The 18,636-nt window shown below is 37.8% G+C and overlaps 1 protein-coding gene across 17 annotated transcripts in view; it reads left to right on the top strand.

Annotated features, from left to right (window-relative positions):
• Positions 1–18,636, top strand: part of ABCC9 (ATP binding cassette subfamily C member 9) — a 77,367-nt gene that overhangs the window by 45,406 nt on the left and 13,325 nt on the right. For all 17 annotated transcript variants that reach the window (XM_035311149.1, XM_035311102.1, XM_035311091.1 and 14 more), the window contains 12 exons: positions 1,271–1,355; positions 2,704–2,784; positions 3,799–3,936; positions 4,426–4,551; positions 5,102–5,198; positions 6,857–7,099; positions 8,072–8,222; positions 9,014–9,083; positions 9,919–10,076; positions 12,901–12,993; positions 15,675–15,777; positions 18,048–18,149. In XM_035311149.1, the coding sequence (XP_035167040.1) occupies positions 1,271–1,355; positions 2,704–2,784; positions 3,799–3,936; positions 4,426–4,551; positions 5,102–5,198; positions 6,857–7,099; positions 8,072–8,222; positions 9,014–9,083; positions 9,919–10,076; positions 12,901–12,993; positions 15,675–15,777; positions 18,048–18,149 (1,447 nt within the window). The remainder of the gene's footprint in view (positions 1–1,270; positions 1,356–2,703; positions 2,785–3,798; positions 3,937–4,425; positions 4,552–5,101; positions 5,199–6,856; positions 7,100–8,071; positions 8,223–9,013; positions 9,084–9,918; positions 10,077–12,900; positions 12,994–15,674; positions 15,778–18,047; positions 18,150–18,636) is intronic.

Raw genomic sequence — 18,636 nt, 5'->3', positions numbered from 1 at the left:
GTGTGGATTAACTAACCTGACTTTAGTCATTTTAAAATAAGGTTTTTGCTTTAAATCAGCCTTTTGAGGCACTCTCTCTGCCCTGAGTGAATGTCTAAAATTTATGTGAGGAATCACACAGTGGCAGCGCTTCCCCATGGAATACAATGGAAGCCTTATGTGTATTTTTCAAGCAGCTAAAGTCAGGTGAGATGAATCGCATCTTCAGTGCCATATTTTTATTTTGTTGTTTGGAGCCTGAGGTTGCCGGCGGACTATGGAAACAAAGATAGTAGGCATGTTTCCACTGAGTTTGTGTCCTAATGCTGCTGTGATCAAGTTGCTGGAGCAGCCACTTTACAAAAACAATGCAGATAGGGTGCCTCAAGGAAATAACCTTAATTCTTCCTATAGAAATAAACAGGAGAAGGTAGTGTGAAAGCTGAAGTGCATAGTTTCTGTTCTGCCTATCCAGCACTTGCTTCTAACGTCTTTTCAAAAAGGCCAGCTAACAAATACAGTGGAAAAAACGACTTAGGTAAAATAAATTGCTGTTGTTTCAAAGGTCATACTCACTTTATTTTAAATTATAAAAAATACAACCCATTCCTCTCAGTGTGTACTTTGATAAGATGTATGATTCCATTCCCACTAAACAAAAGTTAACAAATATCTCAAAATTCAGATAAACACCTACATTTTCAGGGACCAGGTTCTTCAGCTAGTGCATCAGCCTAAATTCCTTCATATCAAAGGGGCAAAACTGAATCAACACCACTCAAGTTTTCTGGTCCCTGTTGCCTATTAGCAGATCATCAGAGATACCCCACAGACCTATAAATCTCACAACACATTTCAAGTTTTTGCAAGAGGTTTCCTGACTCAAAATCAGAAACACTGTAAAGATCCTTTGCCCTGAAATATCACACTGAACTAAATGAAGAGACACCTAAAAGGGGAAGAAGAAGGAACTCATTGAAAAATGCCTTCAAATACTCCAGCAACTGCTCAGTGACGGGGAAGAAAGTACTCAGCAATTTAAGTAACAGAATCTTCAAAAAATAGTCTTGCCAATGAAAATCTCTGATAAATATGTGATTTTTTACAATGTTTGCCTTACTTATTTTTGCAATTATCATTTGCAAAACATCACAGGGCTGTGAATCACAATTCACATCACAATTAGCTGTGAATTTGAGATATAGTGCTTTTTGTTTGCTTGTTTGTTTGTTTTGCATTAATAAAGCATGTGGCTGGTTAAGTAATTGCAATGACCATATTGGTTTTACAGGTACAAAGCTGTTACGGATGCATGCTCTCTGCAGCCTGACATTGACTTATTACCATTTGGTGATCAGACAGAAATTGGAGAAAGGGTAAATAACCTCAAGGCTTTCATGTTTGCTCAGTCTATGTATTAAAATGGGTCTTTCTGATGTCACTCATCTAATCTGTTTTGGGTTGCCAGCCTGGTAAATAATTGTAATTCACCAGGATTTACTGAAGTTATTTTGCATTAGCTACTGCAGCGTTCTAGGCAGTCATGACAATGCATATGTGTTATGACACTAAACATTATTGTTATGTGATCTCTAATCTGGAGAGCACAAAACAAATACAAATCTAAGTAATGTGTTTTGTTTCAGAGATCAGAATTTGCCCCTGTGCATATATTGTTTCTTTGTGTGCCATAGAATTACTACACTGGATGTTATGATACACAATGAAAAACAGAGATCCTCAAGGGATTAGTTTTGTGCAGATTTCATAAGAAAATTGGGAAAGATTCATACTGGAATTATGGGATAAAATTCCAACTGTAGCAGTCAGTAAAAGGATAAATAGGGTTTAAAGTGTGGGGGGAAATGGCCCTTTTACAGTATGTTTATATAGCAGAGTGATGTTGCTGTAAGTGAGCATACAGAAGTTTATATTTTGTCCTACAGGAATATTGGGTTATTTGGCACTGGTCTTAAGCCAGGAGAGCTTTATTTCCAAGCTCTTGTCAAGCACATGTCCATTGCAGTCTGAATGTCTGTGAATGAGTTAGTTTAAAAAAGCTAATTCTGGTAACCCAATAATGAATACATGGCCATATAAAGCTTAATTGAACATCCTTGGATGAATACTTGGGTAGCTAGACAGGACTGAGGCCTGTACAGCTACAGCACAGATCAGAAGCTATCTGGTTTATTAAGACCTCAAGGATGTGCATGAGTGGCCCTCCATCCTTAACTGTAGGATGGACATGCCTGGAGCAAAAATAACACTTTAAAGGCTGAAAAGGAAAGAAAAAGAAAGGAAAAAGAAAAAAAAAGAAAAAAGAAAAAAGAAAAAAACTCCTTTTAAACAGCTGCACCTTGCTTTTTGTTGTATTGACATGTTAAAAATTATTTTGAAAAAAAAAAAATCCTCTTCAACTGTACCTCAAAAGGAATTTTTTGATCACCAATATTTTGCTTGCAGAATTTTATGCTAGTATTGGTTGCATTTTTCAATCTAAGAAGCCTACGGTGCTCTTCATAATTTATACTTATCCATGATTTGTTACTAAGATTTTTTCTTTATTATGTAAGGATTATGCTTGTTTATCAACAGGATTAGCATTTTAACTAAGCAATTAATTTTTATTGGAACCTTGTATAACTGTAAAAATCATATGTCCCAAGACCTGTCATAATGTTTATTCAAAGATGCATATTTCTGATCCATTATATTCATTAGGGGATTAATTTAAGTGGTGGCCAACGACAGAGAATCTGTGTAGCTCGAGCACTCTATCAGAACACCAACATTGTCTTCTTGGTAAGATTTTTCTCTTTCATATCGAGCACATAAAGTTAGTAATAAAACTGTCATTCGTTGTATATATCTTCAGAAAACTTTATATTATCTTTAGAGAACTATAGGGACTTGTATGCAACTACAAATCCAAGTTATGGAGTTAGGAAATAAAAAGCCACCAGAGGCAGTATCAAAACATACTGGAGACTGAAGAAGGTGGGATCTACAGAGATTAATGCTGAAAGAGGCAAACAGATTGCCTTTTACTCACTTGCAGTGGTACCTTGTATCAACATAATCCTGCTGAAATCAGCAAGACTTCAGGATAGGGAGAAGCACCATTATGAAATTAGTTCTGAGCAATGAACAGACTGAGCATTCAACAATCTCCTGTAGAACACTGTGGATTCAGACAGACTTTCCTTTCTCTGTTACTAATTTCAGGATATTTCAGGAATTTCAGGAAGCTACTGTTCATGAAGGGGTTGTCTGCGACCCTTCAAAATTAACCGGGGACTTAGCTCTGTTCTTAGAGAAGTGTTTGTACAACTGAGTGTTATCTTATTGCTAGCTGTCCTTACTCTAAGTGAAGACCAAGCACACCTGCAGTTTAGTTTGGGTGAAATTAGTGTAGTTCCTGACTCTGCTTTATCTTACCTGTACCGGTTTCACATCAAAGTTAGACCCAAGTTTGGCTCTGAATTCCAAAATTTTCAATTTTGAATGTGAAATTTCAGATTTAGTGTTCCTGATCATGTTTACTTCATACTGTCAGTGTGGCACCAGCACTGCACACATCTAGACACAAAAAATTATATGAGTCTATTGCTATGAACTGAAGAATAATGGATTCTAGGTCACTGTTTCATAGTGCAGCCCTCTGACTAGGTCTTAGTCATTAGAGAGAGATGATTGGTAATGGGAGATGCTTTCTATTAAAACAAACAAACAAACAAACAAAAACTCTTTAAATTAAAAAATATATACTTCTTTTTAACCCTGTTCTTTTTACTTATTTATTTTATCTGATTGCAGGATGACCCATTCTCTGCTCTGGACATTCACTTAAGTGATCATTTAATGCAGGAAGGGATTTTGAAGTTTCTCCAAGAAGACAAGAGGACTCTTGTTCTGGTGACACATAAGTTACAGTATCTACCACATGCTGACTGGGTAAGAGAAGAGCTACTGTGCTGCAGATTTGCTAATGATGAACATACGTTTGAAGTTAACACTGTAATGCTTGACAAATTCACTATTGCTTTCTGTAACAAAGTGATTAATTCTATATATCATGTGGCTAGCTACAGCATTACATAAAATGGATTTTATAATAGAAGAAAACATTTTATTTTTATATTATTTGTGTAGGATTTTTGATGGAAAGCCACTAAAGAGTTGTGACTTAATTACAATTATGACTATAACTTGTTATGTCTTGTCCATGTTTTTTACAAGTACAGATGAGTTTGGCGTACAGAAGTTTCAGTTTATGAGTTATGCTAACAAAATTAAGAAATTATTTCTTAAATATTGAATACAGTGAACACAGAAATTTATATGAATGTAATCTCACCAATTCTAGGACGTCTTGTAGGATCCAGGTCAGTGATTATACTACGTATATTGCTGAGTAGACGTATTGGATGCTTTCTCCCCTAGATCATAGCAATGAAGGATGGAATGGTTCTTAGGGAAGGGACACTAAAGGATATACAAAACAAGGATGTTGAGCTGTATGAACACTGGAAAACCTTGATGAATCGCCAAGATCAAGAATTGGAAAAGGTAGATGGGAGCATGTGGGCAAGGATGTCAAGGAAATATTTTTCAGTTAATTTCTAAAAAATCAAAACATGTCATGAAGCAAGTTTTAAACTAGACACTAAGGAAAAACACATGAACAGTAGGAGATTTAAGGTCTAGAAGAGATTGTCTGAGAAGTCCGTCCTAGGTGTTTTTTAAGGACACATTAGACAAACATCCTTTTGGAATGATGTGTACAATTGATCCATTCCTGGGGCAAGGGGTCTACTAAGGGACTTCCTAAAATCTCTCTTAGCTTTATGTTCTGTTATTGCCATAAAGATTTAGGATTCTTTAAGAGCTATTTTCAAAGTTTTTATCATTCTAAAAGAGAGGGAAGGAAAGAATACAAGGAAAAAAAGAGGAAGAAAGTGGACAAAGCAGGATTTTCTGACAGAAAAATCCTAAAATACTGTGCTTTTGCATTCTGTGGCCTAACTGATCCAAATAAAGTCTCTTTGAGGTTAATGTTGGTGCCAACACAGTAGCAGACAACTGAGCTCTCATATTAATGAATGATTTCTTATCACAGGATATGGACGCTGACCAGACTACTCTGGAGAGAAAAACTCTTAGAAGAGCTATGTACCCCAGAGAATCCAAATCACAACTAGAAGATGAAGATGAAGGTATGTTTTATCATTTCATTTTTTTATTCTATTGCTATCATTGCCTTTTCACTTGAATATACAAAGCTGACAGCAGTGAAGTATGAAGATGTTGAAGGGAGGCTGGATACTGGCTTCAGGAACATCCCTGGGATGACAGACCAGGCCTAAAGGGATTAGTCAGTCCTGAGAAGCAATTCAGTGATGCCAGGAAAGAGAAAAGGTGAAGTGCAGGCTTTTTCTTCCAGGGAGCACTAATCACAGAGACTCTCGTGGTGCTGTTAGCTGTAATGATCGCAGAATACAGAGTAGCTATTTGCAGGCTCTTTATTAACACCTGGTGCTTCATCTGGCAACACTCACAGTGGATTGCTATTTAGGACATAGATCTGTTGGGCCTAGATTACTGCATTTTGAAGAGATTCCCAGTCATTGTGCAATAGGCAGAGGTAGACACCAAAGTTCTTCAGATGGAAATACTACACTGTCTTCATATTTATTTGGTGAATGTGGGCAAAACAGCTCTTACTATGTGCAGCCATCACTACATTTTACCAGTTAATTTCTTGGAGGAGTTTAAACTGGGGTCACTCCCAAGCTCCTCCTTTTGGTATGTGCAGAAAAGCCTTGCCAACAACCTAACCCCAGAAATTGGAAGCCATTACTTCTTTGTGGGGTAAGATAGAAAGTACAAAAAAAAAAAAAAAAAAAAAAAAGTGTCGATATAGTCCACAGAATGCTTACAAAAAACAGTCATCATTAGGATTATAAAATATATATAAATATCTTCAGGGCTGAAATATAACCTGAGAATGCATTCCAGATCATCCACACTTCCTATGTGGCCTGGGAGTGTACACGTTTCTGTGTCCCAAAAAAATATATAATTTTCAAACGTGTATAATATTAACTTCAAAGAAAATGCTTCTTACTAATTCATTTTTAATGTTCAAAATCAGAAATAGGTTGCATACACTGTCAGTTTAGAGCTGTCAAGTAAGAGCAGGTCATCATTTTTTTTTTCCCCAAGTGTAGCCTGCAAATCTATCAGATGTATATTCTTTTTACTTGGTAGTAAAATATTTTAATGTGATATTTATGCATATGCGAAATATATATTTGCCATAGGAAAAGTCTGCCAGTAATTGTATTTCACTATGATGTGTAAATTATCAAATAGTCAATGGTAGGCCTAGAAGAAACACTAATCCAACATCTATGTTCTTTTAAATAGACAAAACTTTAGTACCTCTAAATAAAGCGAGAGCAAAATTCATTTGTGCAACAGATGACAGAGCCTCTGAATGGAAAAGTTTGGGAGAGCATTTTGTAATCTTGCACATAACCCAAAGTGCTCTGCTGACAGTACAAGAAAAACAGCTGAACACATTGGGAAAAGGCCTAGTTTCTACTATAAATACAGTCAGTACTGAAGACTTGACATTAGCAAAACTTTAACTAGTCAAAGACTGGCAGACTACAGAGTTGCTCAAAGAACACAGGGGAAGTCTTAAGAAAATGTGTCTGAAGTGTTTTCTGTTTTCTAATGATGAGTTGTTGAGTTGCCATTAAGTTGAGTTGCCATAAGGTTCAAAACAAAAGTCAACCACATACAGTAAAACAAGGTGTAATTCTTAGGACTACATCCAAGCTAACTTGATTAAATGTCTGAAACACAGAGGAAGAAGAGGAAGAAGATGAAGATGATAATATGTCAACTGTCTTGAGGCTCAGGACAAAGATGCCATGGAGAACCTGCTGGAGATATCTAACTTCTGGAGGATTTTTCTTGCTCTTTCTGATGATTTTCTCAAAGCTGTTGAAACACTCAGTTATAGTAGCCATAGATTATTGGCTTGCTACGTGGACATCCATGGACAATGAAAATGAACTCAGGAATGCTGCTGATGCTAAGAACACGAAGAAGGTGGGCCATACCTAGGAAACTGACAGAAAATAAAAAAAATAAATATTTTTTTAAAAAAGAGAGAAAATGTTTGTTGTTCATTTCAAAGCCAGCTAGACTGGAAAGACAGACATAATAAATTCAATCATTAGGTAGGATGGTTGAAAAATTTATGCTAAAAATATAAGGCAATTCAAATTTTATCAGTCTTTTCAAACATAAAACTGAAGCATGTTAAGGGTAGAAAAATGGTTGAAAAATTAGGAATCTCATACCAAACTTTTCCAGCTGGATTTTTAAACACCTAAGTCAAGGACCCCATTTCCCTAAGTACTGGCTATCCAATTATGTCCTATTAGGAAAGAAAAGAAAAAAAAAAGAAAAACAAACAAAAAGTCTTCAAATCTTCAAATGTACTGCTTAAATAGCATCTGTTTATTGTTGTAAATGTAACTAATATACAAATATCTTATCAGAATCCACTTAGCAAACTTTCAGAAGGCTTTAGTGTGTTATAGCCCTGGCAGATTAGTTTAGGATTTGCTCTAAGAATTTTAGTGGTGCTTGAACTTAATAATGTGGAAGTTTCCAAAATCTCTATAGTGCCTTAATTATTGAGAGATTCTAGTCTGTTTGTCTGAACTACCTGGCTAATAATTTGCATACTTTCATGTTTAACCAGCTGGTCTATCTTCATAGTTCTGTCACTTCAAGGTCTTGAAGGATACTTATCAGTAGCTTGAGTAATCTTGGAGCAGTCAGATTTTCTAATTATATTAACTTCATGAATTTCAGTTCCACAACATCTTTTTTATTTTCAAAAAAAAAAAAAAAATCTTAAATGTAATATAATTATGTAGTATTTGCAATGTGACATACCAGCTGTTTGTACCAGGTACTAGTTCTGAAGAGCAGTACCTTGGGAACTTCACAGTAGACAAAATAAATGTGTGTTTACTTCTAGGACTGATATATTTGTCATTTTATTAGACTTATCATGTAGCTGTCTTCAGCATCCTCTCTGGAGCAGGAATTGTCCTGTGCCTCATCACATCTCTCACTGTGGAGTGGATGGGTCTCACAGCAGCCAAGAACCTACATCATAATCTCCTCAATAAGATCATCCTTGGACCAATCAGGTACAGGAAAATAATGTTCCTTCTGTAGAACTACACAATCAAAATCTGCCCTCTTTGTAGCTGGAAGAGTACTCCTGTGAAAAACTCTTGTAATGGCCCTGTTTCTTTCAAGACTTCAAAAAATGAAAATAAGCAGAGAAGCAATGGGGGAAAAAATTCCATGTCAGCACATTTCAAATTTTGACCCCTTTTTATCTGGCTGAAAGGTAAGTATGTCAGATAGCTGCATGCAAGCTTCAAGTCTTGGATATCAAAGAAGGCTTTGAGTGTAGTCCTGGCTCCACAGTACCCAGAGCCAGCCCTGGGGTCAAATGATTTGGACACTAGGCTTCTTCTAATGCCTGTGGGGATAGATTCTGTACATGCCAAGCATGGTTTCTTGTAGGCAATGGGCTGGCCAGAAGGGTTCCTGCATAATGAATAGTTATCACAGTTCTTTCACAAAACATTGAAGTCCTGGTGCCTGGAACTGTGCAGGTCAAATAGCAGCCAGGGAGAGGACTTGATCCTTAGAATGGAATGTAAGCCTGGAGGGAGTGTAGATGAAAGAGCAAAAGGTAAAATGATTTGGGAGCTTTTGGAAGAGGTGATTTAGCAGCTGGGTGGGAAAAACGCCAAGAGAAGCATTTGGATAGTCAGAATGCAGACATGATGGGCTGGTGTGATATTTATGTTTATTGCTTAGTTTTAGAAAATATCTGGACACAGCCTTGTGTTCTATCTGACCGGGATTTTTATCCAAAACTGGAATTCCATTTCAAATAACCTTTTGCTTTTATTTTTTTCAATAGGTTTTTTGATATGACTCCACTGGGGCTAATTCTAAATCGCTTCTCTGCTGATACCAATATCATTGATCAGGTATACATATCAATATATTCTGTTTTACTATATCTTGGTTTTGTAAATTTTCACTTAGTTGCTGAATAAGATGATGCATTAAAGTATTCACTAGAGAAGGGCATAGCAAAAAGAGGCTCTAGAAAGGATAATAGACAAATTCAAAATATTAATTAGTCATACATTTGTAGTAACAAGGGCATGAAACTATTAGATTAAATGTGATATGAGACGTCAGCTCTTAATTTCTTCATATACAGATTAGTAACTTCTGTTGGAAAATCTGGGTTAGCAAAACACCAGATTTTGGATTCAAATCAGGAAAACAGAATTTAGAATATAGTAACTTTTACTATATGGGAGTACATGTGAGGTAAATAGGTGCTCCATCCTGGCTGTAGCACATATGAATTTAGATCATTCAGGGAGTGGAAGGGATAGTTTTACTATGTCTGTGAATCAAAAGGTTTGGATGAGCAATAATCCTGAGTATAAGGATGATGGGAACATGGAAGGAAAATTAAGAGGTTCTGAGAAAGAGATTGCTGTTTCTCTAAATATTTAGTATATCAAGAACAATATTCTCTTTCTTCCCTCTTATATGAGGTGGAAATGGCTCCTACTTCATCATGATCTTTGGAACACTGACCTCTAGAATAAGAACTACTAGGTTGTTTTTTAACCTCTGCACATTAGGGCAGTGGAACCAGAGAAACATGCAGGCTCCCAGTGTAGGGGGTATCAATGAGTGTACAGTAATATCATTCCACTTTCCCTAGGCTCCTCTATAGGAAAATGCATATAGTGGTACTATCAGTTAATTTTGTCTTTATATATGTTTTTCTGTTTGCTTTAGCACATTCCCCCTACCCTGGAGTCTCTTACCCGATCCACCTTACTCTGCCTGTCAGCCATCGGGATGATCTCGTACGCCACTCCGTGGTTCCTTGTTGCCCTCGTGCCCCTTGGCATAGCATTTTACTTCATCCAGAAATACTTCAGAGTTGCTTCCAAGTATGCCTTTAAAATCTGCCCTGAAAAATTATTTTAAAAAGTTGGTATATAAGGACTGTATTGAAATGTGATATTATTGAACTAGTATAAGGGGGAAATTGCCATAGTGAACATGACATCCTGTATACAATGTATAAGTTTGAGCCATACATTAGAGAATGTTTCCAGCTGATCTGACTACAAATAAGGTATTTTGGGAAGTAACATTAGTTGCTGAAGTCTTGTACACTATTGGCTGTCAAGACTGATTAGCGTGAGTTTTGGTAAGTCAACTGAGCCAGCTCAAATCTGGTCAAAGCTCCTCTTTGATCTTTTGAGGGTTAGTAGAGAATTGAAAATAACTTCCTGGATTAATGCCAGTCATGACTTTTTCTTCATATTGTGAAAAAGTCCACAGAAAGCTATTTCTGCTGTACAGCAACATCTCATACTCAGAATGGTTTGGCTGGTTTTAAAGAGAACATTTTTTTCAGTAGAAAAGTGCCATGGTTTCTCAGAGTTATGTTTTTAGTACTAATTATATAATTTAGTAGCACATCTAAGCAAGTCATTCTAAGTTTTTTCTTAAGTTTACTCAGTATGCTTCTTGTTTTTCTTTTCTTTTTGTAATCAGACAGATGTCTGACTCATTTTATTCCAATTCCTGATACTTAAAAATGCCTGTCAAGGTACCTGCAGGCGGAACATGCATGGAGGCCAAAATAACCTTTCAGTCAGCAACAGTTCACTTCAGGCCCTGTCTCTGTAGTAGGCACATTGAAAAACATTAACTTCTGTTTTTTAGCATCCATCAAAGAAGAATAGTGCTTTTCAATCGAGTGCTCCAGTACAGTTAATTTCATGGATAATTCTCTTATTTAGGTAGCCTGAGAAAGAATTATGCCAGTTATTCCCCTTAAACCAATGCAGCAGGTGGGGCACAGAGCAAGGTATCACTAATTTATCTTCACTGTAGCCTACTTTTCTTCAGCTTTCCTCAGAATTTCCAATGATTTTTTTTTTTTTTCATAAGAAAACTCCATAAAGTCAGAATTGGCAAAATGAAACCTGTTTAATTCAAAATAATTGCTTACATTTTCTAAGATTTTGCAAAAACCTTGTTATTTCCACACTGTGTTTCCAAACTGAATCTGTGCATAACAGTCCAGAAGGTCTCAAGGTGGCTAGGGAACCAAGGGACCTGGTTTTCATTCATAAATTCATTATGATCTTCTGTGTCACCCTGTTCTGCTATACACAGTAGTGCATATCATTTAAACTTCTTAAAATACACAAGAGTGAGCAAAACCTGGTGTATTAGACCCTAGAGAAATACCGTGGTTTCTCTCTGTGATTTTAGATGTGAGAGAAAAGTCTCCATCCATCTCCAAACCTGTTTTTCCCACATGCTGAACTGATAGCCATACCACACAAGCCAGCAAGAGGTTGGTCACCCCTGTAGGTCAGCACACACACACGTGTACACATTAGTTTTGCAGTCCCTGGTATTCTGCAAGTCCATAACTACTCATTCATTTTATTTCCTTACAGTTTTCTGGGAAAATATGCATCAGTAAGTGCTTTTGCTTGTGAGGCACACAGGATTGAGTTGTGTTCTTCCACTTCATGATAGAAATGAATATATATATAATATTTATTTGTAGAAAAAATATTCTTGGAAAATGCATGATGAAGGAATAGCTTGAGCCAGTATTTATAATGTATTTGCATGCAATACTTGCTAGCCATATAAGCTTCAATAATTTTTAGAAATGCAAATATTTACAGTATTTCTTGCAGCACTTTGACTCGTTATTGCATTTTCCATTACATCTCTCAAAAACTTCTGTGTATTTTCTGTCATAAATTTGAAATAGAGCATATTTATCATCAAAACTTAAGCAGCAAATTCAGTTCTGTATACTGTAACGTTCAGCATCATGGAGCAGCTATTTCTGCTGGCCAGTGTGCAAACAGAGTAGTATTTTAATAAGGAGTTTAAATATCTAATGCTCTGGCCTCTGTTCTGTTTATACTTGTACAGCTGGCTGGTATGCCAATGTCAGAGTGTAACTGAAAGATGTATTTGTCTCTGTGCCTTGGAAAACATTCCTGTTTCAGGAGACTGGAACTTTTAGACTTAAATATCATTGCTCCATACAGTTTTTGAAAATAAGAAAATTTCTCATTTGTATTATTGCTCTATCAGTGATATCTCTGTTTCAACCAGTGGGCAAATATTAACACTACAAACAGGTGGTCTGTTATACTCTGCAATATTTTGTGTTCAGCATGCTGCTGTACTTACAGATACTGAAAATGAGGAAAGGTTTTTATGCAAAGACATCATCTTTGTCAGGCCAGATGAAACACTTGCACTAAAATAGACAAATTTACAGATACACAAGCTTTGTTTTATAACTGATGTAACAGCCACAAATAACATGTTATGAAGTTTCAAATTAACTGCTCTGAGCTGATTGTATTAATTATATTAATAAATTAGAATGTTTAAGAGTAAAAGGAGATGAATGATGGCTAAAATTGACAGCAGGGTTTTAGCCAGGAGAGAGGTGATGATATCTTCACTGTGGGACCAAGAGAATCTTGACTGTAACCAAAAACTGGCAGGGTGGAGGTGGCTGTGATGTGATTGTAGTCTTCTGTGACAAAAGTGAATGTGAGATTTCTGTGCCAGTTTCTTTCTACACTACAGAAATTGTATTTTGCATGATCCTGAAAATAATATGTTCAATACATAAAATACTGATTGTTGTCCATTAGGCAGTACATTTCTACAGGAAAAGCTGTAATAGCTTCCTGCTGTTTGTTTTCTCTGCTCCAGGGACCTCCAGGAACTTGACGACAGCACCCAGCTACCTTTACTCTGTCACTTCTCAGAAACAGCTGAAGGCCTTACCACCATCAGAGCATTCAGGTCTGTAAAACCAATGATTAGAAGGAGGCTTGGGTTCTGGTCAGGCCCATGTAGCTTTCTTGGAGCATGTCAAATTGCTAGACTTGGTGGACTTTAATTAAGCTATCTCAAAAAGGGAAGTGTTTTTTTGTTTTCATGTTGATTTTCCATACCTTTAAGCTCTTGTGCGTGTTTTCAGTAACACACTAAACATGTATATTGGTTTTCCTCTGAATTAAAGATGGTGACAGTTTTAGAATATGCTTTTTAAACTTTTAAGATGTTTAGTTTAACTGTGCCTTACTTGGACAGCAGGGAGCTCGCCTTTGAGGGCAGGCACAGGCATCACTCCTTCAAAATCCCTGTGCTACAGCCTACAAGCTGTGTTATCCAAGTGCCCTGAATCATTTCTGTATTTAGCCAATACCTCAGTCAGGGATGCATCACTGCTGTACTCTCTAACTGGGAGAGTAAATAAGCAACTAGAGAGACTTTCCAAGAAAACTACGGCAGAACAGAACTTGATCTTGATATTCTAAAGTGTAGCCTTGTCAACCTAAACAAAAAATTATATTACAGGTGAGAATTTTTTCACTTTTCCATGCATATGTGGTGTTGTTTTTTTTTTCTACAAGAAATATAGGCCGCATTCTCATATTTTTACTGTATTACAACTAGCATGCATAACTCTGTCAAAGTGCAAGCTTGATGTTGTTCCCAAGTATAACTTGCACTCATTTCACACATAGTAGAATTTCAAACCAGAGCAGATCACACTGTACTACTATTTACATATGTATTTGATCTGGTTCAGCTCAGCAGACTTCTGATATTTTTCGCAGCTCTACTGGCATTGGCCCATTATTGACCAGGCTGAGTTTAACAACAGTGCCTCTGCCTCTTTGCAGAGAGATAGGCAGAGTGGGATAGAGTCTAAACCCTAGATGGACAGTGGCTGGAAGAACTCTTTCCTCATCTTGTCAATGAATGACACATTTTCTGAGACTGTTCCATCATTTCAAGCTAGCTTTAGGACCTAGTCTATTAGTTCAGAGAGCTGCAGAAAGGACTGTGGCAAAACAAGCAAAAATGTATGCAGTTTATTGAAGAGGTATGAGCCCGTGGTTAACACAAAATGTTTTGACAAGCTGTATCAATCTGAATGAAGTATTAAACCAGTAATTCATAATTAAGTCCTGATACTAATGTATGCTGAGTGTTTCTTGAGACATTCAGCATGGCCTTTCATCACATTATCTCCTGAGAAAGAAGAGGAGCTTAGCATTTCTTGGGAGTCATTCAGCTCTTCTTTACCTTACAAAAAAACTATGTGAGCTTGGATGGCAGAGAGTAAAAGACAGCCCCAGAAAATGACTAGGCTTCATAACCATCACTTGAGTTTTCCCAAATTTCTGGTGCAAATCAAAGCCATTTCATTTCCCATTTTGTGCTCCACTGTCAACCAAGAACCTGAAGTCTCCAGTGGTTTTTGTCAGCAAGCTCATATTTACTAATAATCCCATTACTCATTCTCTGTAGTTTGAGTTCAGTATGTTCCAGGATAAAATAGAGCAGTTCTCTGCATAACTTACCACAAAGTAGCACAGTTGGATAAGAAAGCACTTTCAGTGACCTTTGCTGTTTGTCATCTGACAGGATAAAAGTCTAAAAGAGCCCAGAAGATGAGCTGGATGTGGATGAAAAGACACAGATCATGCAAGTCAGATTTTCCATTAGGAAAACAGGAGTTTTACTGCCAGAATGGCAGACGACCAGAATATTCAGTGAATCTTTGCTCCTCCCCACGTCACTGCTGTTGCCGGTTGTCGCCTTGGGGAGGTTGCTTGCCAAGCTGTTCAGAGGGAAATGAAGTATCTCTGGGGAAAAAGAAAAAAAAAAAAAAAGATAGGAAATGTTTCTGGTAGAACAAGGGTTACAGGAGTTTCATAGCAGGGCCCTGAAACTTTGAAATATAAGAACTTGCCATGATAAAACAGACGATAAGCGTCTGAATGAAGTTTGTCTATTTCTTTCAAGTGATGGTATTGAACAGACAGCAGAATGTAAAATGAGAAAATGTCTTCCACCTGACTGCAGGCCAGACCATGAAGTACTGTAAGGCACCATGAATTTAGTATATTTATACTAACAGAGATTTTACTTACACCCCTCCTCTCCACCCAAGTCTACCTTCATTTTCAGGTGCTCTGATGTTCTTGCACTGGTTTTTAAAGATGATGGGCATTACACGGGAGAGGCAATTGACACTGGAGGTGATACAACTCATTTCTGTAATTCAGAAATTATCTATAGGGATCATTGACTACATGGGATCTACTCCCTCATTGCAGCTGTCTCAGCCTTTTAGGCAGTGTATGGCTGCCTGAGAAAACAGCTGAGCTGAGCAGCTGAGAAGTATTGATCAACAAATCTATCTACAATCTACTAATAAACAATGAAACCTTAGAGATGCCACACATTTCGAAGACTCACAAAGCCATCGAGCTAACTTCTGCCTGGTCAGAAAGCTCTGGCAGCAGGTTTGGGCCCTTAGGGAAGGGATTTTAATCCAAAGTTTGGCAAAGGCACAAGGGCAAAGAGTTTGAGGTTGAGGGAAGGGGAGGGAAAGAGGAATTTAATGCTTCATCCTTTTGTGTATGAGCATGTAATGTGTTGTAATATAACAACTTTGCTCTCGGCAGGCACGAAGCCAGGTTTAAACAACGTATGCTGGAACTTACGGATACAAACAACATTGCCTACTTATTTCTATCAGCTGCCAACAGATGGCTGGAGGTCAGGACGGTACGTTCAGTTCAGTCCCAGCCATGATTTTGAAACCTTGGAAGCAAACAGAGGTTTTGCATGATGCAGAAGATAAGATAACAAGAATAAATCTTGCGATGAGATTATACACACTGTTACTTAAAATAGATTGGGATTGTTTATGTTAAGCACATAGGGTTTTTTAAGCTTTCTTGGCCATGAATAAGAAAATATGAGTCTCCCTCATCTTTTGCTGTTGTGATGTCTACTGTCTGAAGAGACAGCAAGAACAAACATTTACATAACTTGAAATAAGGTTTCTCTCCTACTGTGCAGCATCTGCAGACTTGTCCCTGCAGCAGCTATTTTCAAAGCAGAGCATGGCTTTTAAGTAATTTTGTGAACTGTCATAAGTCTGCCAGGGCTGTTTTAGGCATCATGAAGCTCCCTGAGATGTCTCCCCAACAACAGTTTTAATCCCACAGCTGTAATTTAGAGTCCCTGTTTGCACAGCTCTTACTGCAGCTTTGAGCCCATACTGTGTGTAATGTACAGTACTGTTTAATATCACAAAATATAGGAGAGCTAGGCTTCAACTTAAAAACAGTAGGCCACAACACAGCCAGTACCAGTGAGACAGGCTTCTGGATTTTATAGGGGCTCTTCAGTGACAGCACGTGAGGAACTTCCCTGATGTGCATGAGCGGCAAGCAAAATCACTGTGATTTCCTTATTCAAGTGACATGAAAAGAGCAGAGAATGAACAGAGCTATGACCTGATTTTGCTAGACACAAATAATAACGTACACAACTAATCTTCACAGGGGCATTATTCCCACCTTCACTTCCTGGTACACTGCTAAACCAACAAAGCTGTGCTTCATTTCTTATGATGGCAAGACTTTCCCTTGTGCATGAAGCGTTCAGCATGTGAGATCAAGCTGAACTTGCATTCACACCAAAGACAGAAAAATAACACAGCCTCACCCAGTCCAGAAATAAGCTGTGGCAATGCCCATTAATGTCTCAGTCTCAGACTTGTTTACATGCAGAACAAATTTGATCCAAGAATATGCATTGCTTCATCATAGCATTAGAAATAATGTGGTCTTGCCAAGGAATAGTTCATTTAGTTTTACTTAACGGTGCAGTGGTACTAATACCACTCAAAACTTAGGAGAGTTTAATGGCAGCTGTGAAGTCCTGTCCCAGCTGCTCATGGAGATCCAAGAGCACTGTGCTTCTGTTTCCCAGTAGTTAGGTTACAGTCTGTCATCTGCTCATCAACACTTCTTACAGACAGATGAACTAGACAACCCTTGTTTCACATCTCAGAGGAAAAGACTCCAGGCAAGGCATTATCAAACAGGAGGGAAAAAAGTAGATGGAAAATGCTAACCCTGTAATCCAAAGTAAATATGATGCAGGGAACAGTAAGAAAGTGGGAATGCCAGCAGTCCCATGAATCAGGCACCTTGACAACTACATCAAGACCACTTGTATCTGGCATTCACTTCAAAACAGAGATACACATCAAGGAGATTGGTTCAAGCTCCTGCAAAGCATATGAGAAGTCAGATCTCTCCATTAAAATCTCCACAGCAATTTCTGCAAGAGCAGGGCTTACTAGCCCAAATGCAGCCATATAACTACACTGCTCTACTGCTTTCAGCTACAGCTACCAACATCCACATGGTGTTTCACTGCAAGCTGTGAGTGTATAGCAGGCTTAGAGATGCCTTCCCCATTCACAGTGTCCCATTGCACAATACTTTATACATCATGCTTTATTGCAGACACTTTATGTCTGTCTGCGTACAAAACATGTGTATTAACTGTAGAAGTCCTACTGGAATCTTTCATGGATTTGTGAAGTCAGCATTACTTCTGTTTTGAAAGGCAAACCCATGTTTGAGAAGACATGGAAGTGGACAGGAATAGACTTGATTTGTTTTAGTAGTAGTAAATAAGGGTGTCAATGTTATGCCATTCTTATGTTTTTCTTTACACGCTCAATAGATTTTTTTATACCTCCTCTTTTGGGTGTAGCCACACTGAGATGCCCCAGCCCAACTGTATTTGAAGAAAATACTGGGCTGTTTCACTTGTGTCCAGCAAACTCCAATAGTGTTTCAGTTTGGGCACCAGAAGTCCTGACCTTTTCCAGGAAAAACAACCCAGAAGTAAGGACTAGGTGTCATTACAGAAGTAACTCTCAGTAAACTGAATGTGCTGTGAGACTGAAGAAATTTTCTTGGTGTTGCATTTTAATGTTGTCTAGAATCTTTCTTTCTCCCTTCTCATTTTAGGATTACCTCGGTGCCTGCATAGTCCTTACTGCAGCTGTCACTTCCATCACTGAAGGGCCTAACTCAGGGCTTGTGGGGCTAGGTCTCCTGTATGCTCTGACGGTATGTACCAAAGCAGAAGAACTTTCAGACCAATGTATTAAGTTTATGGTAGTTTTAAAAATGCATATACATGGTTATCTTCCAGCTTCCTTAATCTTGAAAAAAAAACAATCTTGCAAATAATGGATTCAAGCCAAAGTTGAGAGAGTTCAGGGCAACTTGGACTTGCTTCAGGTTTTATGAGCCAATTAAAAAAACACAGCCATTCCCAGGCCCTGCGTGCTCCCAAGCAGTGCAGAAAAATTAAAAATGCGTAAGCGGACCTGCTGTGCACTCTGTTTTGAACAACGCAGTGTTGGTTGCTCCTGTATATGGCAAAACCTGCTAGAAACTGTTATCCCACAGACTGTCATAACCTGGGTAATGTTTAACCAATGGCCGATAGAATCATTGCTGAAGAAGCACAAATGCCATTTCTTCTTTTGGAGGGAATCTGCTCAAACATCCAATATTCTCTGTCCAATTCTGGATGGATTTGGGGATTGAG

The sequence above is a fragment of the Oxyura jamaicensis genome, chromosome 1, assembly GCF_011077185.1.
Source record: "Oxyura jamaicensis isolate SHBP4307 breed ruddy duck chromosome 1, BPBGC_Ojam_1.0, whole genome shotgun sequence".
NCBI classification, from domain to species: Eukaryota; Metazoa; Chordata; class Aves; order Anseriformes; family Anatidae; genus Oxyura; species Oxyura jamaicensis.
The sequence above is the reverse complement of the archived record's forward strand: the minus strand, read 5'-3'. Positions and strand labels throughout refer to the sequence as shown.